This window comes from Perognathus longimembris, chromosome 23 (genome assembly GCF_023159225.1).
Source record: "Perognathus longimembris pacificus isolate PPM17 chromosome 23, ASM2315922v1, whole genome shotgun sequence".
Classification (NCBI taxonomy): Eukaryota; Metazoa; Chordata; class Mammalia; order Rodentia; family Heteromyidae; genus Perognathus; species Perognathus longimembris.
Window position 1 is genome coordinate 15,820,172 of NC_063183.1, and position 10,597 is coordinate 15,830,768.

The 10,597-nt window shown below is 52.8% G+C and overlaps 2 protein-coding genes across 2 annotated transcripts; both read right to left on the reverse strand.

The window, feature by feature from the left end:
- Window positions 1-446: 446 nt before the first annotated feature.
- Elob (elongin B) lies at window positions 447-3,867 on the reverse strand. Its single transcript, XM_048333015.1, has 4 exons — window positions 3,760-3,867; window positions 3,514-3,648; window positions 2,319-2,424; window positions 447-628 (listed from the first exon to the last, which is right to left on the reverse strand). Exons 1-4 carry the CDS (start codon window positions 3,760-3,762, stop codon window positions 516-518), a joined length of 357 nt encoding a protein of 118 aa, XP_048188972.1. The 5' UTR covers window positions 3,763-3,867; the 3' UTR covers window positions 447-515.
- Window positions 3,868-8,345: 4,478 nt separating this feature from the next.
- On the reverse strand, window positions 8,346-10,534 carry LOC125341091 (serine protease 33-like). The gene is made up of 6 exons (XM_048333113.1): window positions 10,408-10,534; window positions 9,822-9,848; window positions 9,547-9,709; window positions 9,139-9,410; window positions 8,750-8,919; window positions 8,346-8,595 (listed from the first exon to the last, which is right to left on the reverse strand). The coding sequence occupies exons 1-6, from the start codon at window positions 10,532-10,534 to the stop codon at window positions 8,437-8,439; spliced, it is 918 nt and encodes a 305-aa protein (XP_048189070.1). The 3' UTR covers window positions 8,346-8,436.
- Window positions 10,535-10,597: the final 63 nt, after the last annotated feature.

Consider the following 10,597-nt stretch of genomic DNA (forward strand, 5'->3'; position numbering starts at 1 on the left):
CAATCATGGGGTTTGGTTCGGACTCAGGGCCTAGTCCCTGTCCTTCACTTTTTTGCTCAAGATTAGTGTTCTATCAGTTGAGCTACCATTCCACTTCTGGATTTTGGGATGGGTTATTGTAGAGTTTCATGGCAGGAAGGAGCTTGATGGATATTCTTGCCTGGGCTGACTTCAAACCAAGACTCTCAGATCTCTATAGCACTTGACAATTTTGGTGTGAAGAGGAGCTACCAAATGACTACCACCTCCATACTTTGGCTCCTTCACAACAACCAAGGCACTGGCACCATGCTGACTTCTAACCTAGAATACCTGGAGAACTGCCTTGAATGGCAACTGCTGGCCCTCAGGGCAGACCAGGACCCCAGGGTACCTTTGAGGGGTAGGTAAATAAGGTTCCAAAGATGATGTCTGGACTAAGGCGAGTATAGAGAAAGAGGCAGCAGTCAGGCAGACACCCAAATCTCTTTTATTGGGGGTGGGGGAATGGGCCTCTGGGGACATGCCTGGGGCCCTCACTGCACAGCTTGTTCATTGGCGCTGCCTCCGGAATCCTGGGGCTTCATCACATCTGGAAGCTCTGGTGGGCTGGAGAAGGGCTCGATGCGCAGGGCCTCAAAGGCTTCATCTGTTTGGAAGGGTAGCTGGAATTGGTGCCCTGCCTGCTGCCCACTTGTGTGGAATGCAAATCTGTCTTTCAGCCCTGACTTCCTCACCTCTGATAGGCTGACTTAAAATGTCTTGGTGCGTAAATGTTATCCCTATAGGCACAGCCCAACCACCCTTTCAGTATCCCCACCCTTGACCCCAAGCAAGTGGCTATTTTGGAGGCTTTCATCCCCATTTGTTTGTCTTTCCTGGGGCTTGAACTCAGGGCCTGGGCGCTGTACCTAAGCTGCTTTTGCTCAAGGCTAGCATCTGCTACTAGAGCCATAGTCCCACTTCAGCTTTTTCTGAGTAGTCTACAGGAGATAAGTCCTATGGACAAAAATTTTATGCTTGTGCTGGCTTCAAATCCTCCAGAGTAGCTAGAGCTACCAGCACCGGCTTATCCATATCTTTATCTTTTCTTGCACAGCTTATCAAAAAGCCAGCCTAAGGCTGTAATGCTCTATTTACCTGCTTTGTCTTTAAGCCACCATTACTGTTTTAACGCAGAAAGTTTGCTTTTTGCTTTCACATCTTTAGCAAGTAAAACACCTTCTAAAGGTTACCTTCCCAAAAGACAGGATGGAATCTTAACTCCCTGCCCTTCCCATTATGTCTGATGCTTAAGGTACTGGCTCAGTTTCTGCACTCAAGTTGGCTAATCTGGGCTCTTGAGGTTTAACTTAACCCCTTCCTCTGAGGCCAGTACACATTCTGTATCAACTTACGTGGGCACTACATCTCATGAACACTTAACACAATAAGCTTGTCTGCTTTCCACACTTGGAACAGTGGCTCCAATTTCCACCCTTGTTCCAGTGAAGAAATGAAAACACTTTCTCTCCTACCTTCCAGACTCTTCATCAGGCTCAAAAGACACTTGGGACATTTATGCCTTTCCTGGAGTTAGAACTCAGGACCTGTATTGACCCTGAGTTTTTGTGCTCAAGGCTAGTTGTACCACTTTACGTCTAAGCTCTATTTCTGGCCTTTTTGGTGGTTAACTGAAGATTCATCAACTTCCCTGCATGGTGTGGCTTTGAACTAACATTCTCAGATCCCAGCTTCCTATCAATAGGATTACAAGAGTGAGCCACTGGTACAGGATTCCTAGGATATTTTCTTCATATACTTAGCTACAGTAAGCAATTCTTTATAAACTTAGGCTACAGGAGGTCCAAAGCAGTGAAAATGAAGGCCTATGGTCCTGTTCTCAAAGGCAAAGAACTCCAAAAATCTCCAGCTCCCTTTTTCTTGGGAACAAGAAAATAAGCCACTCTTTACCTTTTCAAGTTTCTAAAGCTTGGGCAGGGCTGGGGCAGAATGGATTAGATCACAAGCTTGCTTTGGATCTGATCCTGGAGTTAAGATTAAGTTATTCTTTAAACTGGGCATAGTCCCAGTCTCAGAGATGCACTGCTTAGACCTCCCATGCAAACTGGCTCCAGAAGCTGCTTCAAAGCCTAGCAAGCTCCATGGGACTGCCTGAGCATCCTCATCTTCTAAATAAGAACTAATGCAAATACTGGTGGTCTAGAACTTTGAGAGGATTAGCTAAGACACAGAAAGTAACATGGATAGTGCAGGATCAAGCACAGAAAAAATCTGAGCTGATATTGGGACTATAGCTGTTATCAGACTGCAGATGCCATCCAGCTCAGCCCTCTTACCTGCCCTGAAGGCTAGCCCCACTGTGGCTGGGGCCTGTGGCCGTGCTGTCTGGCTGGTGAAGCCACATTCGCCCAGTGTCTTCCCATCATCTAGAAGCTGGTCATCCTGAGGAGAAAAATTTTTGAGTCTGGAAGGGGTCCAAGGTCTGAGGGATATACCCCACAGACCTCTAGCCAACAACTTCTATGGCAAGTCAGAGGAAAGACACACATCCCTAAGTATGGCTCACTACAACCCCAAAGAACATAAAATAGAGATTCCACCACTATACCCAAGAATTTTCAAACCAGAATCACACAGAGAAGGAAATCTGGTGTTTACAAGTCTACAAACAAGTCTAATTTGGAGCCACCGGCCTAGTTTAAAGAGAAGTAAAACTTGATAAATATCTCCTTAAGACAATGTCTTAAGTACCAGGCCAGCCTTGAGCTTGAGATGCTTCTGCCTCAGCCTCTCAAGCATCAAGGTTCTACTGCAAGGGCCATTGTGCCAGACTAAGTTGAACTTTTTGATGTTAAGTTTTCATAACCTTAAAATAGGAATTCCTGACTTCTCAACTTTGTCGGGTTTCAATGACTAGGGAGGCACATAGCACATGTTATAAGGGAACCCTAGCTGATTTCAGCGAGGAAAGCCCTTCACACATAAAGCAAAAAGGTCAGCCCCCCTAATTCCCAGGCAGAATCAGATCAGCTCACTCAGGTGATCTCATGCTTCTGGGAACCAGAATTGAGGGTTGATGCACTTGATTCCCCGATGAGGGCCCCATCTCTCCGCGACCCTTCCTAAAAACCGCAGTTGGTTTGAAAGGAAACGGGCGGTTTCCAGAACTAAAGCAGGAAAACAGGCAGGTAACAACACAGTTGTAGCTCGAAAAAGCTCTTGTGGGCCTGCCTGACCCATCTAGACACATTGTCTCTCTGTCGGCATTGACCAAGTCCCACCCCGAGCAGCGTGATCGCAACAGGACCGGAGATTAAAAAGAATATTAAGCGGACTCTGCCAAGACCTTTGGCTGGATAAGACCACCGTGCCTGAGCCTCGGTATGCATGTATCCAAGGCCCGGTGAGCCAGCGGGGCGCGGCGGTCCGATGCCGCGGGGCCCTAGGGGCGATTGGGGACCCCCGCCAGTGCCCCTGCTCCATGCCCACGCGCACAACCGACGCCTTCCCCCCCCCCCCCGCGTGCCACACCTTGTAGAGCCGCTGCTCGTCCGGTGGCCGCTTGAGGATGCCCTCGACGATGCGCTTCAGCTCGAACACGGTGCTCGACTCCTTGGCGTCCGTGAAGATGGTGGTCTTGTGGCGCCGGATCATGAGGAACACATCCTGGGGGGCAGCAGGCAGCGTCAGCGCCCGGCCACCGGCCCCCCCGCGCGGCCCACTACCCCCGCCGCCCCCCAGCCCGGCCGGGCCGCCCCTCCCCCCGCGCCCGCTCACCATCCCGGCGGCTGCTTCTGCCTCGACGCGCCGGCGCGGCCTTGCTCCGCCCCTAACCAGCAACCCGCGCGCGGCCCAGCATGCCCTGCGCTCGGCCCCGCCCACAGCGGCCCCACCATTTTAGGTAATACGGAAGTGGCTCGCGCCGCGGGCAGGGTAGCAGCCATCTTGTTGCCCGGGCGACTAGGAAGTAGGGCGGAGGGGCGTGGACAAGCCGCGGGCGGGACGGGAACCGGGGCGGAGTAGCCGCAGGCAGGACGGGAGCCGGGGCGGAGGAGCCGCGGGTCGCGTCGAAGGGGAGCGGAAAGGCGGTGGACGCCAGCGGGCGGGGCGCGGATTGCGGGCGGGCGGTGCGGAGGAGGTGCGGGCGGTGTTGGGAAGCCGTGAGGCGCAGCCTCCGCCGCGGTTTCTCAGGTCTTTCCGGGGACCGGGACGCCGACGCCGAGCGAGGGGCGTCGGCGAGGCTCGAGGGTGTGGTCTTGATGAGGGGGAGGAAAAAACGCGTGTGGATCGTCAGACCCAGTGGCCATCTTGGGAAAGTGGGGTGGAAAATAAAATTAGTAAATATTAAAAGGGCCAGACTCAGATTTTAGACCCAGGAAGTGAAAACAGAAGTCCAAGCGGCCTGCCCCTTCCCAGGGGCACAACAACAGGGAGACATAAGGAGATCGTCTAAGCCGGCTGCTAGGGCCTCACGCCTGAGATCCCGAGCAGAAAAGTCAGCTGAGAGTGTTTCGAAAATAATCACGTGGGGCTGGTATGTAGCTCAGTGGCAAAGTCCCCGCGTAGCAAGTGCAACATCCTGTGTTTGATCCCCAGTACCAAAAAAGAAAAAGCAACCAGTGAAAAGCAGAACTGAGGGCTTGGCTCAAGTAGTAGAGGGCCTATTTAGTAAGTGTAAGATCCAGAGTTAAAACCCCAGTACTGAAATTTGAAAGGCGGGAGGGGAAATCTATATCTGAGTTCTCTGAGGACATGTCTGACAAATGGAAGAACTGAAAATCTGTTTCTCCTGATTTGGGTAGGCCCCGATCACCTCTCCATATAAATATACAGCCACCCCTCTTAGCCACTCAGAACCAAAGTTATGATTAGGGGTTGCTAGACTTCATGGCTATGGATTTTTTTCCCAGCTCAAAAAGTGTAAAGGCTAAGCCAGGTAATGATAGCTCAGGTCTGTAATCCTAGGCAGCCCATGACTTTTTTTTTTTTATTGTAAAGGTGATGTACAGAGGGATTTCAGTTACATATGAAAGGTAATAAGTACATTTCTTGTCAGCCTTGTTACCTTCAAGAGACTTATCTCCAGTTAACCAACAAAAAGCCAGGTGGAGCTATGACTCTAGTAGTAGAGCTCTAAGAGGCCTTGAACAAAAGAATTCAGGGCCAGGACACAGGCCCAGAGTTTGGCCCCAGGACTGTTTTCCCCATCCCCAAGATAGTATAATCGCCATAGATAGGAGCCTTGTCCTGTAAGGAGTACAAAACATTTCTCTTTTAATCTCTCCCTACTTTTTTCTTATCACACTGAAAAAAATCCTTGCTAAAACTTCCCCCTTGTGAGACTCTAGAGAGATACCTGGAAGGTCACATGCATAGATTACAAATTCCATGATTTTGTGTGCAAACAGAAGCTGAGGGAACCTCTCATGCCTGAGCCAGTGACAGGTGTATAGTTTTGGACCTTCTGGCTGCTGTAGTGGAAGAATCTCCTCCTCCTTTAGGCTTGGATTTGGGGGTTGACCAATCCAGTCCAAGGAGGCTTTGTGGCCAGTAAGTTGACTAGGCAAGTAGTTTGCCATTCTCCTCAGCTACCATCTGACATTTATAGTATGCCATGTGAGATGTATTATTTCAAAATGTGTGTTCAGGAACTGGCCTGCCTGCCTGCCTGCGTGTGTGTGTGTGTGTGTGTGTCTCTCTCTCTCTCGATAAGTCTTTCCAGTGTGAATGTTTCCTCAATGAAATTTCCTTTGTGCAGAGCCACACAGCTAAGGGAAAGATCCCCAGCATCTTCATACTTGGTAGAAGCAATAAACCTTTCTGCACTATTATATCCTGGTTGTGTTTATTGCCTGGAGCTAGTGAGGAAGCAATGTCTGGGCTCACTTTTCTCATCTGTAGTAGCTTTGGGAAGTTAGCTTCACCCAGAAATTCTTCATTCTAAGATGGGGATAAGGGGTCTTGACATGCCATGCATTAGCACTCAGTACCTGCTTCCAAAGGTATAACAAGTTACTGGCCATTTTTGGAGTGAAAGCCTTGGGTCTTAAGCCCCTTATGTCTCTTCCCCTATGACATCCTTCATTGGGCCTGGTTTTCCCCCTCCATCTCAGCCTTTCAGGTCACAGGAAAGGGTATAAAGCTGTTACCAGGCCAGTGGGCAAGATGTGACTGAGGGAGTTCAGCTTCAGCAGGCCATGTCCCCCTGCCCCCAGGCTGGCCTCACTAGCAGATGGGACACATCTGCCAGGACTAGGAAGAACTGCTGCCAGCACCATGGGCTGCAACTCAGGTAAGGACAGCATGGGAGACCACACTATTGGGGTAGGAGGTAGTGGTGAGAGTAAGGGGTTCTCACAGCTGATCCTAGAAGCAGACAGCTGGGTTTGAATCCTAGTCTACTATCTTGACAGCTGTGACTGGCCTCAGGTATGACTTGGGGGTCTCTTCTCGCTCTGCCCATCCCTACCATGTGATTTCCACTAAGGGTGGGCCTGACCAGGAACACTCAGGGCTTCTTCCTGCCATCCTCCCCAGAGGGACTCAAGTCTCAGAAGCCCTCTTAGGCTAGGCATGGGTGTGACTCATAGCAGGCCCAAGGCCTCTGGCTTGATCTCCTCTTGATGTCATCTCATGTGTTATCCTTTGGGGGTGGGGGGACTTCCAGAAGGAAGGTCATGTGGGGTCCACTCACAGAATGAAACCCTGAGCAGCCAGCATCATCATAGATGAGCCTGTGATCTTCTGCAGGCTGACCTGCCACCACCATGCCCTATTCAAGGTACCCTGGTCCCCAATGATTCCCTGAGGGCAGACCAGCTTCAGTGCTGAGTGCACTCTCCTTGGCCTGGAGGCATAGGGAATGGTCTTGAGCTCTGCCACTGCATGAAGTGGCTAGACTCAGCAGTGACCTTCCCAAGGGGGGAAAGAGGCTTAGGCCTGAGTGGGGCCTGGGAGCAGCTCTGCCTCTGAGGTTCCTCCATTATTTTCTCGGGATCATTCATCAGCTTCAAAGGACAAGCTTTGAATTGTCCAGGTTTTGTTCACTTTCTTGATCCTGTAGCTCTAGTGACTTTTATAACTAGGCCCCAATGGCTCATGTGTGTAATCTTAGCTACTCAGGAGGCCGAGATCTGAGGATAGCAGTTCAAAGCCAGTCCAAGCAGAGAAGTCTGTAAGATTCTTATCTCTAGTTTACCACCAAAAAGCTAGAAGTGGAGCCATGGGCTCAAAAGATAGAGCATCAGCCTTGAGCAAAAAAGCTAAGGCCCTGAGTTAAAGCCCCAGTCCAAGTCAGTTAAAGAAACTGACTCTTATCTATTAGGAGAGTATCCTGGGCTCAGGGACAAAGGCATAGTGGGAGGAGAGAGAATGCCAGGTCCCAGGCAGGAAGAGGTGCTGGAGGGTTGGAGAGGGTTGGGTCTGGGATCTAGGTCCCCCCTGGGAGTGGATGGTGTCCACAAACAGCAGGACAGAGGCCCTGTGGCTGGGCCTCCCAGGGGCTCTTGACCTGCCTAGGTCTACCTAGGTTGTGATGTCACCAGGGTATGACATGTCAGGTCTGCAGGGTCCTGAGCCTCCTCAAATGCAGCGAGATGGCCACCCCTCCCCCAGGACACCCAGCCTCAGTGCTGCAAAATCTATATTAGGAGTGTTTTGTTTGAGACGGGGGTTCACTTTGTCACCAGGCTAGCATAGAATTCTCTCATCTTACCTCAGCCATCCAAGTGCTGGGTTTACAGGCAAAAATCACCACACCTGGCTCGATAGTAGCTTTTATTGCTGTATAATAAACTGCCATGAAAGTAGCAGTTTGAAACACAAATTTATTAAATCACAACTGTGTGGATGAGAAACCATGGGTAGGGAAAGCAGAAGGGGCTCAGCAGGTCTCTCCAGGCTGAAATAGGGTTCTTTTCTGGGGCTGGGAAAGAATTTACCACCAAGCTCCAACATGTTGGCAGAGCTGGCTTTCTAGTCGTAAGTCTAAGGATGTGGCCAGCCAGGGGCAGCTACCAGCCCCTGGTAGCTCCCCACAGGTCCTGGTCCCTCCACAGCCAGCAATGGAGATTCCCTCACCTGTTTCTACTCTGACTTCCTCCAGGAAATGAGGGTCCCATAGACCAGATGAGCCACCAGCTGGGTTGCCCATCTCTGGGTGTCCTGGTCCCATCCCAGGCCAGAGGAGGGTTCACAGGAGCCAGGAGGGGAGGGAGGAAGTGTAAGCTGAGTGACACGTGCAAGATCCCTGAATGATGGTGGTAGAGACTCATTGAACCCCATGAAGGATTGGAGGCAGAGGATGGACAGATGGGTAGCTGGGGGGGGCCCTGAGCATGTCAGCCTCAAATCAGAAAGGGCTGGTGGGGGGTGTGCATGTGTCTAGACAGGCCAGGAGGCTGAGGACCAGAATGACTGGCTCCATGCAGCAGAGCACCACGGGGCCATCACACATCACAGGCTGAGGCGGGCCTGAATCCACTGGCTGTACTTGGCCACGTTGGTATACACACCTGGTCGGTTGGGCAGGGCACAACCCTTGCCCCAGCTCACCACACCCACCAAGACCCAGCGTCCAGATTGCATGCAGGTCAGGGGTCCCCCAGAGTCACCCTGCAGGAGAAAGGCAAGTTTTGATACCAGCCCCTCTGCCCATCTTCTAGGCAGCTCCCCCAGACCTCACACTGGAGATTTGATCTCCTGCCCTGGGTTCTAGGGAGGTAACACAGGGATGTGGAATTTAGAGCGAGATGTGAGGGACACACACCTGGCAGGCATCCTTGTGGCCCTGGAGGTAGCCAGCACACAGGTTGCCCGGCAGGACTATGCGCTCAGCCTGGGGCACGGCAGCACCCACGTGGTAAAGCCGGTCGCAGGCCCTGGAATCCAGCAGCGGCACCCGCACTCCTTGCAGAGGGCGCCAGTCTGGGAGAGGCACTGGGAGAGGGGATGAGAGTGAGGAGGGGGCCGAAGCCCACAGCCAGGTGCAGCAGAAGTCCTGAGCGCCCCTCTGCCAGGCAGAGGACTCAAGGCCAGCTGTGAGGAGGTTGGAGACCTCAAAAGTGAGTCTGGGCCCTGGTTGAGGCTGCGAAGGAGGATCCCCAGTCAGATGGAGGAAGCAGGGGCATCCCCATTGCCCTCCCCGTTGCATCTCACCTCCTGGCTGGAGGCTGCCCCAGCCAGTCACCCAGCAAGGTGCGCGGTGAGGTGGGTGGGAGCCGGGTGGGGGCAAGCACACAGGCTGGATGTGGGCACTCAGGGGCACAGGGCGACGGAGCTTCACTAGTGCCAGGTCACCTCGGGCCTCATCCTCGGAGAAGTCCGGGGGCAGCAGCACGCGGCGCACGGGTGCCAAGGTAGTGTGGGGTGATGGGAGGCCCAGGCTCAGAGCCCCCAGGCGCACCTGGTACTCAGATGGCAGCACCCGTCTGCAGAAAGGAGTTGGGGCTACTAGGCAGAGAGGGAAAGGAACCAGGCCACTGGGAGCTCATACTGCCCAGGCCTCCCCCAGTTCTTCCTTGGGCCTTGCTTTCCCTGTGTGGGCTTGGGGATGTGGGGGCTGACCTGGGGAAGCAGTGCGCTGCCGTTAGCACCCATTGGGGTGCAATGAGTGACCCCCCGCACACATGGACCCCACGGTGCTGAATGCTGGCCTGCCACGGCCACTCTCCATCACGGGCATCTCGGCCCCCCACGATTCGACTGGACACTTGGGGCTGCCCACAGCCTGCAAGAGGACAAAGACAGCAAGTGTGGATGAGGGACAAGGCCTGGGAGGTGGGTGGGGGTGGGAAGACAGGCTCAGGGTTCAGGAGGGGCAGGCTCTGAGGCTTTCTTACCTGCTGATTCCCGCACCCCCGCAGCCACTGCAGGAGGAAGCAGAGGAGGAACTGGATTAGGGATCTGGTGTCAGATAACAAGCAGGGTCAGATAGTAGTACTCGGGGCTGAGCTGTAGAGGCTGGTTTAGGAGTAATCTGTCTCCTGATTTAAGCCAACGTAGAGCACTGGGCATGGTGGGGTGGGACTTGGGCTCCATGTAGGATTTATTTAGGATGTCAGAGAGGACTTGATCCTTTGAGTTAACTTAGAACAAGCTAGGGCTGGGCACTGGTGGCCCTCACCTGTAATCCTCCCTACTCAGGAGGCTGAGATCTGAGGAGCAAGATTCAAAAGCCAGCCTGAGCAGGAAAGTCCCTGAGATTTGAATCTCTAATTATCCACTAAGAATCTGGGAGTGGAGCCGTGGTTTAGGTGGTAGACTGCTATCCTTGACTAAAAAAGCTCTGGGAGAGTTCCTAAGTTCAAGCCCCAGGACCAACACAAAATAAAAAAAATAAAAGGAAAAGGACATGCCAGGGTGTCTCAGCTGCAAGGCCCTGAGAGGGGTGAGGCCAGAGCCCAGCGCCCTCCCTCCTCCACTTACCCAGCAGGAGCAGGACCCAGAGGCTGGGAGCCCCCCTCATCCTATCTTCAGGGCTGGTCTGGGTAAAGGCTGCACTGCCCAGGGCTTGGACTCTGGTCTGAAGTCGGTGGGGAGCAAAGAAGAACATCCTAGTCCTGGGTACACTTCACCGCACTCTCCGCCTGTATGGCCGTTCCCTCTGCCTTCAGCA